The following is a 20,443-nucleotide window of genomic DNA, read 5'->3' on the forward strand; positions in this document are numbered from 1 at the left end:
ATAATCTAACATTAGAATATTTACATAATATATACATATTAGGAATTAAAAAAATAATGTTATAAAACAATCGTTAACAATACTATATGAACATATACGTACATATACATATTAAAGATATATACATATATAATGAAATACATGAATAATATGATACTAAAAAAACGTATACGTGATATGTATAATAAAAATAATAATATAATATAAGAATATAAGAGTATTAAAAGTATAAATAAAAATAGTGAAGAAATGAGTAAAAAATAATATACATAATAATAAGAAAATATTATAATAAGTACTAAAAAATATCTATATTTATATATATACATGTATAATGACGATAAAAAAAATAATAACAATAGTGAAAATTATAGATATAATAATAATAGAAGCGATAATACTGTATGAAAAGTATATATACATACACATATACTAAAGTATATACTAACATTAATAATAAATATAATATTATAATACTAATAATAATGACATGAACTTAAAGTAACTAAAAAACACTATATATAAGTATATACGTATGCATATGTAATGAAAATATACACTAATATATAAAAATAACAATAATAAGTAACAATAATATAATAATAATATCAAGATTAATATTACAAATTTTATTTGAGAGCAAAAATGACAAAAAGGATGAAATTGAGATCAAAATAGAATTTTCGGGGCGAAATTAGAAATAAAATAGGACAAGGGCCAAATTGCAACGCGCGCATGACTTAGAGGGACCAAAAGCGCAATATTCCCAGTTATTAAAACGCTGCGTAGTAAGATAGACTCAATTGAAAAGTGTAACAAATTTCAAAGTCGAATTAAAAATCAAAATAAACTTGATTGAAGAACAATAAAAATACGGAAGGGCCAAAAGCTAAATTAGCCCTTCCGCTGTAAAAACACGCGGATCCTAGCGGGTCGGGTCGGGTCGGTCCGACCCAGGGAAAAACAACGTCGTTTTAGGCCCTGGGTCTTTAATGCAAAACGGCGTCGTTTTCAATCAGAATAAATAAGCCCAAAATCAGAAAAAAAAATCATTAGGAACCAGAACCAGAAAAAAAAAAAGGAGAGAGGGAGGGCTGAGCGATTTCCGGTGGGGAGCCCGGCCACCGTCCGGTCGTCGGACCGTCGCCGGCGCCGGCGCACGGTGGCTGGAAAGGTAAAAATTTTAAATTTTTTTTTAAATTTTTATTTAATATATATATGTATGGTTTATGTATCGAATAAAGATTATATATACACACAGATTCGAAAAAATGAAAAGAAAATTAAGTAGACCTTGATTCCTTTTTGATATGTCTTGCTGCGACTTTGGTATATATCGAAGCCTTTTGGTGTTATTGCTTTTGTATATTGGTTGTTGAAATCTGCTTAAGATGTTTTGTATTTTTTTGCTTTTGAACTGCCCCCCTTACAAATCTTTTTCAATCGGCTTTTATAGCCATTGTATTACTATTTTTTATTAGTTTCTGTCTTGTCCCTTTTTGTCTTGCAGGAGTAGTTGAACGGTGGAGGTGATGGGGGCGCAGAGGGCAGGTGGCCGGTGCTGCAGGCTTTGGTGGTAGTGGCAGCACAAGTGGGAGCCGAATGGGGCTAGGGTATTTGGTGGGTTTGGTTGGCTTAGGTTAGTGGGTATGGGTTAGATTGTAATGGGTTTAGGGGTATTTGGGTTTTATTTGTAAATAGGTTTAGGGGTATTTGGGTTTAGAGGTTGTTTAAGTGGGTAATTTTGGCTTAAGTGGGTTTGATGAGTTTGTAAGGGATTGAGGGTGTAAAATGGGCCATTCGGGTTTGGGCAATTTAAAGGGGTCATTTGTAAATGTAACTGGGCCTGAGTTATTTAAAAAAATGGCCCAAAATTGGCCTATAACAATACATATTGAAATTTAACAAAAATCAATTAATAATATTATCAATCTTGGACTCTTATGTCCTATTAAATTTTATATTTCACAAATATTAATATATTTATTGTTTTTTTATCACAATATGTCAATAATAAGAATAGAGGAAATTTTAAATTAATTTTTTTAATAATTTTATTATAGGTTCTAATCATATTTATTATTTATGATAAAATACTTAAATTATCTATAACCCCTTCCTAACCAATAAATAAGAGAATAATCACTTTAGCGCATTTGAACTCCTATATTATTCATGCCAATCAAATTATAACTGAAATCGATAACTTAAATTTAAAGTTGATACCGCCAATAGTTGACATCTTATATTCTGGTATGTAGTCAACATCAATGGTACGAATCTAATAGTTTTTTCTTTTTTGGGCCCATAGCATCATAAAGTAAACGAATTAAATTTTAAATTATCGATTATGTCAATTAATTCATTTTATTATTAAAATTATTAATTTAATTGTTAAATAATATATAAAATTTTATATGATATAATTTAGAATGATTTTTAAAAAAAATGAATATTGTAAAATTGATTATTTTAAAATTATTAATTTTGAGCCAAGAAATATATAAATTCTATAGCCGTCTGAGATGAAAAAAAAGAAGCAAAACAACCGCAAAAAGGTTTGAATCCACAAACCTCGACAACTCTCCCAACCTTTAACCACTAAGTCTTAGTCAACAAGATGGGAGAATTTATAGGAAAATTTTTCATAATTAATATTCTTTTGGCTTTTATGCCATCACTATCTTGAAAGTTTGAGTTTTGAGCATAAAGCATTAAATTATGCTTAAGGTTGGTAACCATAATAATAATAATTTCTTTTAGTTGTGAATTTCTTACTTCATGAAAACTTGTTAGAAATTAATCTTTGGGTAAATTACATCAACAATCACTCAACTTTGGGGTAGCTGACAAAACAGTCACCTAGGTTTTATTTCAGTTACTTAACTTTCGAAAAGTTACAAAACAGTCCTTTTAACCATTTTCCGTTACAGACGTGACAGAAAGATGACATGGCATTTAACAGTGGGTTAGCTGTCATTTTAGCAGCCTTTTTTAACCCTAAATAGCCTTGGACAGTAGAAGAAAAAGAGAAAAAAAGAATAAGAGAAGAAACAGAGAAGAAGAAGAAGAAGAAGAGGAGAAGAAGAAATAAGAGAAAATGGCAGGAAATGAGACTAGTGCTCAATTGGTTGAGTCTGCTGCACCAAGGGTTCAAAGAAGTTTTGCTGATTTTAGAGGCTCTCATGCCGATTCATCCTCTGCTGCAACTTTTGTTATATATATATATTCCTATAAATAAATACCACTTTTCCTCCATTTTTTTTCTTCTTCCTAAACTCTTTCTTTTCTTTCTCTTTTCACTTTCTGTGAAAATCTAGGGGATTCCGCTACTGTTTTCCTTTCCTTACATATGATTACATAAGATAACATAATCTAAAAAAGACTTAATTTTGCACTAGCAGCAGAAACAGTAGCAGCGGCCCCTATGAAGAAATCGGTGAGCGAAGAAGAAGATATAGGGGCGTTATGCAAAGTGTTGTTCCAATAGGGTCGGAAGCGTGTAAATTATTGTACTAAAAAATCACACAAAGTTCAATTCCCAGGAAAGAGAGGTGGATCACATGGATCTCTTAAATACCAAGTCTTTCCTTAGACAGAATATCCCTTCTATAGTAATTTAATAGCACAATTAAATACTACTATTATACCCTCAAATATTGAAAGAAAAATAGGACAAGAAAGAACACAAGAGTTTTAACGAGGTTCGGTAAATTATACCTACGTCCTCGGGCACTAACACCAGATGATAACTTTACTATCTCCAAAATATTACAAACAAATAGAATTCCTTAAGAATTCTCAAATGGGAGAAGAGAGAAAACTAAGAGAGAAAGATTGGTTGGGATGGTTGAAATGAGAAATGGTTAGGCCTATTTATAGTTGAGGTTCAGGGACTAACTTGCAAATGGCCTAAAAAATTAGGGACCAAAATTGCAATTATCCCTTTCAACTTTAAACAACTTGCCTATCACTTTTTTTCTTTCGGTGCCACTTGCACCTCCCATTTTTGACTTTTCAACAATCTCCACCTTGAAGATTTGATTAGGATAATCACATCTTCACACACTTCCTTCAACTCCCCAAATTCGATAAAGCTATCTTTTGTAGTGCCTCCAAATGCGCTCTCGAGTGCCATACACCTAAAGGTGCTCAAATTCTCAGGATGTTAATCAAGTTCAAACAATGATTAAACTTGATTGTTGTTACCACCTTGGTCATCATATCTGCGGGATTATCTGCTGTCGGAATCTTCTGAAGTAGAATTTTTCCTTTTTCAAAGACTTCCCGCACAAAGTGATATCTTACGTCGATATGCTTGGTTCTTGAATGATAGACTTGATTTTTCGCTAAATGAATAGCACTCTGACTGTTACAATATAGACTAATGTGACTTTGAACAACTCCCAAGTCTTTCAATAATCCATTAAGCCAAATAGCCTCCTTAACAGCTTCTGTAACTGCCATATATTCTGCCTCTGTAGTAGACACAGCTACTGTAGACTGTAAGGTAGACTTCCAACTCACTGGGGCTTTCGCAAGAGTAAACAGATACCCCGTAGTTGAACGACGTTTATCTAAATCACCAGCAAAGTCGGAATCAACATATCCAACTACAAACTGACCAAGTGCTTCATCCTGTTCAAAAATTAAACCAACATCTACGGGTTTTCGAAGATACCGTAGAATCTATTTCACAGCTTGCCAATGTCCTTTTCCAGGATCATGCATATACCTGCTCAAAACTCCAACAACTTGTGAAATGTCAGGCCGCGTACACACCATCGCATACATCAAACTCCCAACTGCATTAGCATATGGGACTTTTGCCATATATTCTCTTTCTTCTTCAGTTTTCGGAGATAATTGAGCACTAAGTTTCAAATGAGAAGCAAGTGGGGTACTTACATGTTTTGTGTTTTCATTTACACCAAAACATTGTAATACCTTTTTCAAATATTGCTTCTGATTTAAACAGAGCTTGCCTCTCGGTCTATCTCTACTTATCTCCATGCCGAGAATCTTCTTGGCCTCACCTAGATCTTTCATCTTGAACTCTTGATTCAACTGAGCCTTCAGCTTATCTATCTCATTTTGGCTCTTTGAAGCGATTAACATATCATCAACATACAAGAGTAGATAAATGAAAGATCCGTCATGCAGCTTCTGCAAATATACACAATTGTCATATTTGCTTCTTGTGTACTTCTGCCTTCTCATAAAGCTATCAAATCGCTTGTACCACTGCCTCGGGGATTGCTTCAATCCATATAGCGATTTGTTCAGCTTACAAACCCAATTTCTACCACCAGCATCTGTGTATCCTTCGGGCTGAGTCATATAGATCTCCTCTTCTAACTCACCATGCAAGAAAGCTGTCTTAACATCAAGTTGAGCTAGCTCCAAATTCAACTGTGCTACCAAGGCCAACAAAATTCTAATGGAGGAATGCTTCACAACAGGGAAAATACATCATTGTAGTCAATTCCCTCCTTCTGAGCGTAGCCTTTAGCTACCAATCTTGCCTTGTAGCGAATATCCTTCTTGCTAGGAGATCCATCTTTCTTTGCGAATACCCACTTGCATCCGATTGCCCTTTTACCTTTCGGTAATTGCGCCAATTCCCAAGTATTGTTCTTCAGGAGAGACTACATTTCTTCATCCATGGCGCTTTTCCATTTATCACTTTCTAAACTTTGCATTGCTTCTTGATAAGTGATAGGAATATCATCAATAACGGGAAGGGCGTAGGCCACCATATCAGTAAATCGAGCAGGTTTACGAATTTCTCTCCGTGGCCTTGCAACTGCAACTGGTTCTGGTGTACTTAGTGGTTCTTGGGTCAGAACCTCTTCAACCTCTAATTCCTCCATTGTGGCTGGAGAATTAGACTTATTAACTGGGCAAATCCCCATCTGCTCAAACTCCACCTGTTTTGGAGTACACTCCACCTGCTGTGGAGTATTGCTCGTCTGAATATCTTTATCTGCTACCTTTTTCAATGTGGCAGATTTATCAAAGGTAACATCTCTGCTACAGATCATTTTCTTTGTGCTTAAACACCAAAGACGAAATCCCTTCACTCCAGAAGTGATTCCCATAAAGAGAGCTTTCTTTGCCCTCGGATCTAACTTTGACTTCTTCACATGGTAATATGCAGTGGATCCAAACACATGTAAGGAATCATAATCTGTAGCTGGTTTTCCAGACCATACCTCCATAGGAGTTTTTCTTTCTAATGCAGATAATGGCAAACGATTAACAAGATGGCCAGCGTATGTCACAGCCTCAGCCCAAAATTGCTTGCCCAACCCAGCATTGGACAACATACATCGAACTTTCTCCAGCAATGTTCGATTCATACGCTCTGCCAATCCATTCTGCTGTGGTGTATCCCTAACTGTGAAGTGTCGAACAATACCATACTCTTGGCACACATCGAAGAACGGATCACTTTTATATTCCCCTCCATTGTCCGTCCTAAGCCGCTTGATTTTCTTGCCAGTCTGGTTTTCGATCATAGTTTTCCATTTAAGAAAAACTCTAAGCACTTCATCCTTAGTTCTCATGGTATACACTCAAACTATTCTGGAAAAGTCATCAACAAAAGTAACAAAGTAGTGTTTTCCTCCCAATGAAGGTGTCTTGGAAGGCCCCCACACATCTGAGTGAACATATTCCAAAATACCTTTTGTATTATGGATAGCAGTACCAAATTTCACTCTCTTTTGCTTTCCCAGAACACAATGCTCACAAAATTTTAATTTGTAAGCCTTTGCACCTTTCAACAATCCTTGCTTTGCCAGAATTTGCAAGGATTTTTCGCTGGCATGTCCCAACTTCATATGCCACAACTGCATTGAGTCCAATTCTTTGTTACCGGAAGCTGTAGCGACTGCTCCAATAACTGTACTACCTTGGTAGTAATACAAGTTATTTTTCCTGATGCCCTTCAATATCACAAGTGCGCCAGATGTCACTTTCAAAATCCCATCTCTCATAGTAACAACTGAACCATTGGATTCCAAGGCTCCCAATGAGATGAGATTTTTCTTCAAACTGGGCACGTACCGAACATCAGTTAGAACTCTGGTTGATCCATCTTGATTCTTTAATTGGATTGAACCTATCCCAACAATTTTACAGGCATTGTCATTGCCCATATAAACAACTCCTCCATTTAGTTCTACTAAATCAGAGAACCACTCCCGGTTAGGGGACATATGATAGGTACAACCCGAATCCAATATCCACTCATCTGAATGGAACGACGATGATGATGCAACCAGTGATAGTTCAGAGTCACTAGTATCATGCTTAGCAACATAAGCATCTACAGCAGCTTTTCCCTTATTCTTCAGCTTTGGACAATTTTTCTTCTAATGGCCTTTCTCATGACAAAAAGCACATTCATCTTTCCCGAGTCTGGACTTTGACTTTGATCTCCCCTTTTGAGTTTTATTCCGAGTGTATGAACGACCTCGGACTACTAAATCTTCTGTATCTCTGATTGAGTTTTTCTGTTTGTCCTTCTTTCTCTGTTCATAACTGTATAAGGCCGCACAGACTTCGCTCAGAGATATATCACTCCTGCCATGAAGTAGAGTAGTTTCTAGGAACTCAAACTTCTCAGGAAGTGACCCCAACAGCATCAAAGCCAAATCTTCATCTTTGAATGTTTCATCCATATTTAGCAAATCAGTGACTAACTGATTAAATTTGGTGATGTGATCATTCATTGTGGTACTTGGGACGTATGTGAAGCGAAACAATCTTTTCTTCAAGTGGAGCTTATTTTGACAGTTTTTCTTCAAAAATTTTTCTTCAAGTGCCACCCACAACTTATTTGCAGAAGTCTCCTTTGAAAAAGCATACCTCTGCTCTCGAGAAAGGCATGATCGAATTGTGCCACATGCCAACCGATTGATCGCCTTCCAATCTTTCTCCTGTACATCATCTGATTTCTCTTCATCAATGGCAATGTCTAGACCCTGCTGAAAAAGGGCATCTAGAACCTCACTTTGCCACATACCAAAATGGCCTGTACCATCAAAGATCTCCACGGCCAGTCTTGCATTTGCAATTGTCGGTCTTGTCCACATGGACGATGTTGAAGCTCCTGCACCGATCGTTTTCTCTATAATCTTTCAATATACCTAAGGAAATATTTTCTGATGTGGAAGGTCAGTTTAAACTGCAACCACAGAGCATACTACGATTAACCTTCGGCTCTGATACCACTTGTTGTTCCAATAGGGTCGGAAGCGTGTAAATTATTGTACTAAAAAATCACACAAAGTTCAATTCCCAGGAAAGAGAGGTGGATCACATGGATCTCTTAAATACCAAGTCTTTCCTTAGACAGAATATCCCTTCTATAGTAATTTAATAGCACAATTAAATACTACTATTATACCCTCAAATATTAAAAGAAAAATAGGACAAGAAAGAACACAAGAGTTTTAACGAGGTTCGGTAAATTATACCTACGTCCTCGGGCACTGACACCAGATGATAACTTTACTATCTCCAAAATATTACAAACAAATAGAATTCCTTAAGAATTCTCAAATGGGAGAAGAGAGAAAACTAAGAGAGAAAGATTGGTTGGGATGGTTGAAATGAGAAATGGTTAGGCCTATTTATAGTTGAGGTTCAGGGACTAACTTGCAAATGGCCTAAAAAATTAGGGACCAAAATTGCAATTATCCCATTCAACTTTAAACAACTTACCTATCACTTTTTTTCTTTCGGTGCCACTTGCACCTCCCATTTTTAACTTTTCAACACAAATGCCATGGGGGAATGAACGGCTGAAATACGTGATCCTCACAAAGCAGCAAGAGTTTGGCTAGGCACCTGTGATACTGCAGAAGCTGCCGCAAGAGCCTATGATGAAGCTGCTTTGAGATTCAGGGGAAGCAGGGCCAAGTTAAATTTTCCTGAACTTGTAAGGCTTGTTCCTTAACCAATGCAGAACTTTCCCACTACCCAAACATCAGTTTCTAGTTCTCTAACAACCCATTTTTGGCCACCTTATTCAACGCCATTGCCATCGCTTTACTAGTCCCAACATCTTCACAGCCCTATAGCTGATATGCTGAGAGATTACTGGCAGTACTCTCAGTTGCTACAGAGTTCTACTGATTTCCATGGACAAAAAGCTACGAGCTTGATGGAACAGATGATGCAATCGTCTCAGTTACCTAACTTTCAACACCCATTCCTATATTCTTCTTTGTCACCTTTTCCTTCTTCATTTGTAGCTCCTTCTTCTACTGCTAGCTTCATCATCATCTTCTTCCTCTGCTTCTTTTCCTTTGGTTTTTTATGAGCATCAACGATTGGATATTTTTAGACAAATGTTGTTGTGGCTCCTGATTTGTAGCCATTGTTCTGTTGTGGGAGAAACAAGATGAAGAGAAAGGAGAGAAGAACAAGAAAAAATAAAAGAAGCATAAAGAGAAAGAGGTTGTGGGAGAAGAAGATGAAGAGAAAGATGAGAAGAAAAAGAAGAAAATCATTCTGACCAATCATATTTTCTTTTTTTGTTTGACCCTTTGACTATTCGTCCTACGTGGCAAGTTAACTGGCCACGTCAGCTAGTTAACTTGCCATGTCAGTGCTCCTGTTAACCCCTTAACAGAAACTGTTAATCAGTGACTATTTTTTCGCTTTTTCATAACGTTAGTGACTGTTTTGTAACTTTTCGAAAGTTGAGTGACTAAAATGAAACCTAAGTGACTGTTTTGTTAGCTACCCCAAAGTTGAGTGACTGTTGGTGTAATTTACCCTTAATCTTTTAATATGATTTGGTTGTCTTTATAATGATCGAAATTAAGAAAATATTAAATTTTTATTTGTCCAAAACTTGACCTTGTTCATTTTTATAGCAGACAACTCCTCATGGAAAAGTGAAGGAAACTCGCAAGTATTGATAAATATAGTTATATATGCATATAATTGCTTATATATTATTTATCTTCCATTTCGTTGTTTTTTTATCTGATTAGTTACCTATGATCTCTAGAGGTTTTAATTATTCTATACTATTCTAATGTTATTTTATTTGATATCCTTTGAAGTTAGGGCTCTTAATGATATTGATAGTATGTTAATTCTTGTATAAGTATTTGTGGTATAGAGTTTCTTTAAATAAAAAGGATTCATTTACACATATAAAAGGGCATCATATTAAATCCTAAGCCCTAAAATGAATGCAAGCATAATAAATTTAAATGGCATAATTATGAATATGATAAGTGGTTCACAACTAGAAATGGAGAAGAAGTAACTTACGTTCTCAATATATGAATGTACCTATCGTACAATCAAATATTTATTCACCATATTAATATTTCTCAAAGGAAAAGAAACATATGTCCCTAGACAATACAATCATGCATGCTATGCTTAGGGATAAGAAGCACTTTTCCTGTTAAGTAATGAACAAGCCAATCTTTGGTGGTACAAAATTAATTTAAAGCTATAGAAGAGCTAATACATTGTTATCCGAAGAAACAAAGTGATAATGAATGTATGTTCTAGTCATTCTTGTAATTGATCTCATATTGAGATTATGAATGAATAAAATTATATTTTGTATGAATCACTCCTACTATAAATATGATACTTATCTTTAATTTGTAAAGGATAGAGAAAGATTGAGTTTTGATTGTGAAACGATTCCTGTAAACAAATGTAACAACATATAAATACGTCATCATCTTTGACATGGACGTAATAAGTCGCTTTATAATAATAGTAAAAGGGATCATCATGATAATTTTTCTCATCACCAGAAGTGGAAAAATGAAGATAATGTGGAGATTGATAATAAAACTAATGTTGAAATTCAGATTAATAATTCCATATTATATTTCACTAACTCCATGTCTATATTTTGTAATTTGATTAATAGCTACATACTATATTTCATCTTTTAATTGTTGTGCAATTATGATATACTTGTATGCTTACTTTTCTATATACACTTATGCAAAGAAAATATTTGTTTGTGCGCATTTTGTAAATTGATATTATTTGCAACAAATGCATGTAGTTTCGGATTTTATTTTATTGTATTGGAAAACTATTTTCTTTGCCTCTAGTTTATACTAAGCATATATTAATATGGTCAAATCACATACTTTAGTAAACTAGAAGTTTATGTTGGTATTGTTGAATCACATGAGATAATAAACCTGGAGTTTACTAGTCCAATGTATTAATTTAGCTGGCATGACTGGTTAAACTATTTTGATCAATAATGATGCAACGAAATGAGAATTTACTTGAATATTTATTAAAGAACTTAAAGATTCTTCATTTATCAAGTGTTGCTTGTTCTCAAAGAAGATTGATTAAATCTCACTAGCAAAAGTTGAGATTGAATCTTCTACATTTTTGAAAGAAATATAAGTCCATTTATCCAACAAGTGGAAATTTTGCTATAATTTTGTTAGATGTATCTACAAGTTAATCACATGTGAGTTATCAATTCGTAACATGTAATTTGCAAGATTACTTGTTTTTTTTAAAAGGGCTTTTAGATTATGCAATTGAGAGAATTATTACTAATATTGATGAATTTATTTTTCGAGTTTAAATTATTATTGTATGTTAAATTGTAGCGCCAAATAATATTTCATTTTCACAATTCTAATTTAATTCTTTAATTTTCTTAATCCTAAAAATTAATAAAAAATAAACTTTAAAGAAAGTATTTTCACCATTCCAAATCGTAACTAAATTAGTTAAATATATCGAAATTTTTTGTTAATTGATCATATAGGTTGATTTTTTGAAAATTTAGAGAAATAGACCGTTTTTGGAGAGAGAGTGAAAGCACATCCAACTAGATGTACTTTTTGCACAGTTGGCAGGAAAGCTAGTCCAGTTGGGCGAGCTTTCTACTAACATGTCAGGGAAAGCGCGCCGAGCTGTACATGTTAAAGCGCGTCGAGCTGTACATGTTTTCTTTGAAATTTTTAGAAAACGCTTCTAGCTGAGTGCGCTTTCCCAACATGTCAGAGCTGAACGAGCTTTCACATTAAAAAAATGACTTATTTCCCTTAATTTTTTAAAAATTGACCTATTTAATCAATTAACAAATTTTTTTTGACATATATGGCTAATTTAGCCCAAAATCTTGCCCTGGTTTTCTATTATGTTTCTCCTTTTTTAGTTTTTCTTACACTTTACATGATATTGTATCTCAAGTGCTTAACCAGAAGAAACCAAATATGAACTCGAGTGGGATTTCTCTGAAACAAGAGAGCATTGAAATAGCAATAACAAAGTAAGATCAACAAGTATTTGAAAGGATTTAACATTTAAATAAACACCCAGAATTTATTTTTCAGGTAATGAATCAAAAATCAAGCTAATCCCCTAGTAATTTGATTAAAAAGAATCCTTTTTAACACATAACTCCAACATAAACAAGAAAAAAATTTAACTTAAGAGAAAATAGGAACAAGAAGCTGAAAAAGAATCACCACCAACCATAGACAACTTGTATGTATTTATGTTTAAGCCATCTAAAGCTCCTTTTCAAAGACCCTTTCACCTTACTTTCTGCACTATACATCTTGTAGGTAGCAACCCTTTTTTTCCTTTGGAATTCAAGCTCACCAAAGTTCCATGGCTTTGAACAATTCCCATTGTGGGGGTAATAGTTGTCGGCCATGTGGGACTGTGAATATGGAGCAATATAGCACCACAAATCATAATTAGAAGCTGGACGTGGTGGTGGTGGTTCATGGTAGGTTTCAAGCTGCATCATCGTCCCATTACCATAGGATCTTGAGCTCTTGTAATCTGCCATTGGATTTGTTTTTGGCTATTCAAGACTGATTTGGTAGATGAGTGTTCTTTTGTAAAGGAAGAACAAAGAATAAGAGTAGAAAAAGGCTATGGAGGAGGTTGATGTAAAATAGCTCTTCTTTTTATATCTAATTTTTGTGGGTTCTTTTGGTTAAATTTTGATTTTGGTCCCTCCATTATGCTCAAATTTAGTATTTAATCTATGTACTTTAATAATGTCATTAGTTCTTTCAAATCGTTAATACTCGTTAACATGGACTTTTTTGTTGTAAGGGGTGTTCTTAAGAAAAATCATATCATCATGTTAACATAAAAAGATGTTAACTAGACCATTAACTATTTGGACTACCTAATAAAAATGATGAATCAAATTATGTGAAATTAAAGTATAAGAACTAAATTTAAAATCGAAGGCATATTAGAGGGGCCAAAACCAGAATTTAACCGGAATTATTTTTTTCTTTTCCTTTTTCCTTTCTTGTGACAACTTTGGAGGACATGGCAATTGATTCTAGATGGCATGTTTAATGGGAATCATGGTGTCTACCGCAATTATTTATGTTCTCCATTATACCTACATTTTGCATTGACCAGTCATAAACTATTTTAAATAAAGTTCCTCGATTTTGCTTAATTTTGAAAAATTTTAAATACGAAATAAAAGAAATATGATGGGAAACAATTTCTTTTTGGTCATAGGACACAGGAAAATGAGGACATAACTGTAGTAGTCGTATGATCTTGCATCCGAAGAGGCTAGCAATGCCCTGGAGGCTTTGTGAAGCAGCATAAACCTGGTTCTTGCCCTCTTGTGTGCATTGCAGTAGACCATTGTAAGTAATGTGGTTTGAAAGGATCAAGATTAGGAACCATTGAATCCAACCAGAAACTTACTTTAGATCCCTTCCCGATAGACCAAATCCTCGAAATCGAACGCCAAATGTAAGATTTAACAACTCTTACCCACAAAGTTGTGCCCTCAGGGACCTTGGTTGTTTGCATAAAATACATTGTGATCGAGAGCAAAACGAATTTGGCTAGGGTAACTCTACAAGCTAAAGGTAGGAGGCAAGCTTTCCACCCTTTGAGCTTTCGACGGACTGTATCTAACATAAAGGAAAAAGAGCTGTTCGTAACTCTTTGATGGAAAAGTATGCCCAAATACTTTGCAAGATCTGTCACCAGTTGAAAACCCAGTCTTAACACTCAAAGAGTTGGCAGTTGCAGTAGAGATATTACTGGAGAAGAAAACACTCACTTTGTGGCCTAACTCAATGCAGAAATGGTCTAAAATTTGTTTGACAAGTGAAGCCTGAACTAAATCCGTTCTCGTTAAGAGCACCAAATCATCAGAAAAGAATTAGTGGGACAGAGGATGCCCTTCTCTCGCAAATCTAATGGATTTCCATGACCCATTGGCCGCAGCTAAGGTAATACAGAGACCTAATTTCTCCATGCCAACTACAAATAAGTAAGGCGAAAAGGGATCGTCCTCTTACAAACATCTAGCCAGAGAGAACGTTGTCGTACACGCACCATTGTAGAGAACCTGCATAGAAGAAGACGAAACATAATGCATAATAAGGCGATGGAATTTTCCAGGAATACCAATCTCAGACAAACAGTCGTCCAAAAAATCCCACCGGATACCCTCATATACCTTCTCCAGATCAATTTTAATAGCCATCCAAGCACCATTACTTTTCTTAACTTTCATTGAGTGAATAACTTTTTGAACTATCACAGTAACATGCCACCTTGAAATAAAGCTAATTTGACATATAACATAAAATAGGACAAAATCAATAAAGTCAGCAACATGAGTAAAAAAAATAGTAAAGCCCGTTTCAATTAACGGTCAACTATCAATTAAATTCTTTTACAAAAAATTAATAATCGTAATAATTGAACTCTCAACCTGTGTAATTGTATAAAATCGTTTGACTAATGACTTGCCATTTACCATTAATTGATATTTACTCAATTTTTTCCCCTATCTATTTTTTATTATTTTATCTTATATATCATGCCAGTAAATAATTTAAAAATTAAAAATAAATTTAAAGAATATACTTTAAAAATAATATTTTTTAAAAAATAAAAATACTATAATTTTTAAAAAGAAATTTTAAGAAATATTTAATAATAATAGTAATAACGATATTTCCAAACACTCAAAACAGTCCTCACGATACAATAAACAATATAAAGACCTCTATACTTTAAAATTTTTATTAAACATTTGTGAATCAACAAAAGTCGATTTCGACATTCACCTAACTCTTTCGCTTCAGTATAAAACTTAAAACTTATATTAAAAAACGGAACTCTAAAAAAAAACAGCATTAAGTGCATCAAAAACTAGTTTCTAAATTAATCAATAAAATTAGAATTTAATTTAATCTTAATATTATATTTAAATTAGACCAAAATATAAAATAGGCATAATCAAAATAATATTAATCCCTCTTTAAGTTAATGTAACTCACAAGTTTAATTTAAAATCATTTAATTAACTATATTATAAATAAAAACTAATCAAATATTACAGATTAAGGCTTAACTTAATTGACATTGACATTGTTGTCGATATGTTGAGGTCACTAAACAACAACTACTAAGGAACAATAGAATGCAACCACCAAATTGAAAAGTAAAACAGTTGACAAAGGAATAATAATATATAGGGGAGGATTCATCTATATTAGTGTAAATTGAAAGTTGTTTTACATTTCTTTTATATATTTTTACATGATTAATATTTTAATGATTTAATCATCATATTTTATTTTTATTCATATAGATTATTTAACTATTTATTTTATGTAAAAAAATAATTAACTGTTTAATAAATGTTAATATATATAGTATTTTAGATCAATATAATAGAAATATCAGATTGATTTAAAATTTTACATACATTACAAGTATAATTATATTGATAAATTTAACGAAATGTTTAAAATATTAGCCGAACAACAATATATAAATGAATGTAAAATCACTTTAATTTTATATCGGTATAAGTGCATCTACCCGTCCCCATATATATATATATATATGAAAAGGAGGAGGCTGATGATGATTTATGAAAAGGGTGTGGTTTTCTTTTCCCTTTTTGTTTAATTGCTCAATGGGAAAATTCCAACATAAAACCCCTAATATATTTTCTTTTGCAAATCACTCTTAAACTTTTAGCTACGCAATTTACTACTCAATTTTACTATCCTATCAACTTAGTCCCTAACTGCAAAGCTAATTTAAAATTCTAACAAATTTAATGACATTATCGATTTTTAACATTGAGGAGTATTTTTTTTTTAAATTTTTTAAGACCCTAGGTGTGAAACAATTGTGGTAATTGCTTATCTGATCTTATCTCAACTTATTTCACTATATGAGATTATTTTATTCTTGTATATTTATAACTATTAAAAAGGTAAAAATGAAAAATAGTGTTATAAAAAAAACTCATATGTTTTATGTTTAAATATTTCTCTTGAAGAATTATGTTTAAATATTTATTTACTTTTAAAAATATTAGAAAAAATTAGTAAAAATTAAATTGAAACGAGATGTGTAAAGTGGAGATGGATACATACAACATCCATCAAAGTGATTATTATGTTACGTGATGTAAAAGACAAATCGCTCTTATAAAATATTTGTGCCCTTTATAATATAAACATACATGTGGGAGTTGTATAATAAAAACTTAAATTTAAATAATCAAAAGACCGAAAATCTTAACATTTGCCAATAATATTAAATATTCGTTAACATATTGCATAACATTTTTAATGATAGATAAAAACGTTCTATACTTGTATATATACAATATAATATAATATTCAATAATTTAATTGTATGTATATTAAAAAATGTTAAGAAACAAATACAAATATAATAAAGTACGTAAATTCACATATGGACTTACAACTCAATCATTCAAAATATAAATCAATAAACATTCAAAAATAAATTCTAAATAAGTAAAAATATAAAAGAAAATTCAAGGATATATTTGTTAAATTTATGAAATAACAATGTGTAATTATATACATTGTCAATAAATTAGATGATGACAAATATCCAAAATAAAGTTACCAAAAATTAATAATCTTTTGAATAAAAAATATACAAAAATAATAAAAAATGATTTTTATTTCTCGATTTTCTATTTTTATCAATTTAATATATTATTTACATTTTCGATTAAATTTACATGGTTAAAGTGTTCAACAAATTAAATTTCGATTTAACCAATTAAATTGAAAGTTAAGATCCATAGCCACATATGGTTAAGCTAAGCAAAAGAATGATCAGCATTTGTTATTGGAAGGGGAGCATTAAGGTTGGGAGAAGAAGGAAGGTTAAAATTAACAAGTATGGAGTATAATGATAATATATATTATATTAAAAAATAAAATTATTTAAATTTTAGAAAAGAAATAATTATAAATTTTGAAATAATTAATATATATAATTGTAAATAGGATTTGAAAAATATCTTAATTTTTTAAATAATGTTAACATCTGTAAAAGTATTATAGATGCTTTTGTATTAAGAGTTACTAAAAAATTAGGCAAATTAATCCATATACATCAGATCCAATAGCAAATTGGTCCTTTCATTTTTACTATTAAAAATTAATTTTTGTACGTCAAACTAAGGCATACATGACACGACATGCGTAATTGTTTGGTTATTCTATCAATAACACTAGTATCTAACAGTAAAAATATGTGAAATTTTTAATAAAATAACTAATTTATTTTTTAATTTAACGGATATAAATTAATTTATTTATTTTTTGAATAAAAGATGAAAAATGCAATCTCAATATTAACAGAGAAGCTATATGGTAGTTTTAACTGCTAACATCTTTTTCATATGCTTAATTTGCATTAGTTATCCGTCTGCAGAATCCTTGCATTTGTTTAATTTGCATTAGTCATGAAGCTGCAGGATGAAGGACCAGCAGGCTGTGCCACTGCCACTGGCAGTGCCACCACCAAAGTCATCACTTTATCTTAATTGTAGGGCTTAGAGTCTTTTGCAGCTTTGTTACTGTTTCAGTTGCAGCTGCTTCTTTTTTTTTTCTAATTAAATTCCATTGAATCCAATCTCTAAGTTCTAAAAAAGCTCCAGATCCTAATGCTAAGAATGGCAATGGCAAAAAACAAAAATACCCTAAATGCCATGGACTTTAATGGATTAAAGCGCCATTGAAATTGAAGCTAAACTCCCATATATATTTTTTTGAACACAAAAGTTCAAAACACATGTAAATTAAACAATATTAGTAGCAGATCTACGCTTTGTTACTTCATCACCATCTCCTTGTACCAAGTATAGAATCCATCCTCTGCAACTTCAACTGCTCCTTAAACTTGTTGATAAAATCATCGGCTTTGGCATCTACTTCATCGTCCTCCTCCGTAGCTTTACGTTTCCCTTCCCTCATAGTCGCAGGCCGTCGAGCTTCCAATATGTCATCTTCCTCGAAATGCGAAAACGGTGACTTCACACTCGCTGATTTCTTCATCTTCTTCGGAAGCTTCGTTGGTACCTCCCCGGATGCCGGTTCGGAGTCGGATTTAGTCCTCGTAACTTGATTGTTACGCTTCAACTCACTGTATATTTCATCAAAGCCTCGCTCTTCACGTTGGGTTTGTTCTACCTCTTCACCTTGGGTTTGTTCTACTTGTTCGGGTTCTTTTATTTCTTCTTCCTCGGGAGTGTAATGGGAGCTAATCTCATGGGGTTTTTGCTCCGGGGAGAAGTAGCCATAGAGGTTTATAGATTTAAGCCTTTGCAAAACAGAAGGAGATCTAACGAGGTGGGTTGGGACTGGTTCAGGTGTGGTTTCAGTTTCACTGGTTTGTTGTTGAAAAGAGATATGGAAATCAGCGCCGGAATCTGGGATTTCGGCGGTGGTGGTGGTGGAAGTAAAAGGTTGTTGGGATCTGTAAGAGTACAAGTTGATGGATTTGAGCCTTTGTAAAACAGATGGGGATGGAAGGAGTCTAGGGTCGTTTGTTTCATCTCCTTCGTGGAGTGATGGGCCATCGCCGACACCGCCAGAAGCGGCGGCGCCAGAATTGTTGGAAGAGAAGGTGGAAGTGAAAAAGATAGTACCAATAGTAATGTTAAGAAAGACAAAGAAAACAGTAGGGGTAAACCAGCTGAAAATGGAAGCCCAAAGGGAAGAAGAAGGTACAGTCGACATTGATTCTTCCAACATCACTGGCTGTCTTGTTTCTTGCTAAGATTTTTTTAAAGCAAATTTAAAGAGAAAATTGTACCTAAAAAGCCGCACAAGGAAAGGCTAAGAAAATTAAAAAAAATAGAAAAATAGAAAATAGGGTGGAGCCTGAACTCGAAGTGGAAGGTTACGTTGAGGCCGACGGCCTATTAATTGAAATTATAACAAAAAAATTTATTTAAAAAATTGTAAATTTTAATTTTTAGAGTGGTTTATTTCGCCTATAGTGTTTAGGTTTCTAACATTTTAATTTTATCCCGTAATTTCATATTACTGGCATCTCATAATATAAGGTGTAATTTAATTATAGTTTATCCTTTTAAGAATTTTATATTAGGAGCGCAATTTTAAATTTTGAATTAATTTATTTTTAATGTTATTTTAATCAATTTAAGATTTTTTCTTAAAGACTAATTAATATATATTTATTAATAATAAACTATTATAATCATTATATTTTATTTATTAATATATTAATTATGGTTATAACGATAATTATGGTTAGTGTTTGTAATCAGTTTTCATGGATTATTATAATTATGATTTATAAATTTATTTCAACACAAATATTTACTTACTAATATAAATTGTAATAAAAAGTAAGAATTGTAATAATTTATCGTAATTTTATGGAAATTAAGATTAAAAAATATTAAAAGAATTAAACTTGTTTAAAAAAAATTATATAGCAAGGACAATTGAGTAAAATATTCTTTTAGATAATCTAATATTCTGTCAACTAAACAACTGAATCTTGCATTTCGGCTAAGTGAGCCAAATAACTTAATGCCACATTCCATCAGTAATATTATATTCTCGTAATCTTATTAAGAAACTTAATCTAAGATTCGACGAACCAAATACTTCTTTAATGTTTATATTTTAAAAGGAGTGGAATTATTGTTTTTAATTAAGATACTAACTAAAATGTTAAATTTTTAAACATGACAACTCTCATGGCAATATGTTTGTACTTCATGTTAATCTTATTGAATTTTTAAAAACTTTATTTTTTTGAATATTTTTAATAATTTAAATTATTTGTTGATGATATATATAAGTCAAATAATGTTATGTCAATATGAAGTGCATATAAATTTTTGCGTAAGTTGTCACGTCAACATCACTAAAAAATTAATGTTTTGGTATTTTTGTTTAAAAAAAAAGTAATTTCACTCATTTTTAAAGGTTATAAATGTCAAAATTTAGCTAAAAAATAAAATAATGGCTAAATTGAGAAAAGATGTAAACATTGATGATTAAATTTGTTATTATGCCTAAAATATATAATAGTGATGAATCAAAATAAAGATTAAGGAAAAGTACACCACAAATCACCCAACTAT

At 32.4% G+C, this 20,443-nt stretch overlaps 1 protein-coding gene, 1 long non-coding RNA gene and 1 pseudogene across 2 annotated transcripts; 2 read left to right on the top strand and 1 right to left on the bottom strand.

The window, feature by feature from the left end:
• The first annotated feature begins 1,043 nt into the window (after positions 1–1,043).
• On the top strand, positions 1,044–1,961 carry LOC107929903 (uncharacterized). Its single transcript, XR_001692918.2, has 2 exons — positions 1,044–1,174; positions 1,511–1,961. It is a non-coding gene; the product is annotated as an uncharacterized lncRNA (long non-coding RNA).
• Positions 1,962–3,100: 1,139 nt separating this feature from the next.
• LOC121232308 (ethylene-responsive transcription factor ERF110-like) lies at positions 3,101–9,419 on the top strand (annotated as a pseudogene).
• Positions 9,420–18,057: 8,638 nt separating this feature from the next.
• LOC107929877 (pathogen-associated molecular patterns-induced protein A70) lies at positions 18,058–19,226 on the bottom strand. Its single transcript, XM_016861411.2, has one exon. The coding sequence runs from the start codon at positions 19,074–19,076 to the stop codon at positions 18,162–18,164; it is 915 nt and encodes a 304-aa protein (XP_016716900.1). The 5' UTR covers positions 19,077–19,226; the 3' UTR covers positions 18,058–18,161.
• Between the last annotated feature and the right edge of the window lie 1,217 nt (positions 19,227–20,443).

Source organism: Gossypium hirsutum, chromosome A07 (genome assembly GCF_007990345.1).
Source record: "Gossypium hirsutum isolate 1008001.06 chromosome A07, Gossypium_hirsutum_v2.1, whole genome shotgun sequence".
In the NCBI taxonomy this organism is placed as follows: Eukaryota; Viridiplantae; Streptophyta; class Magnoliopsida; order Malvales; family Malvaceae; genus Gossypium; species Gossypium hirsutum.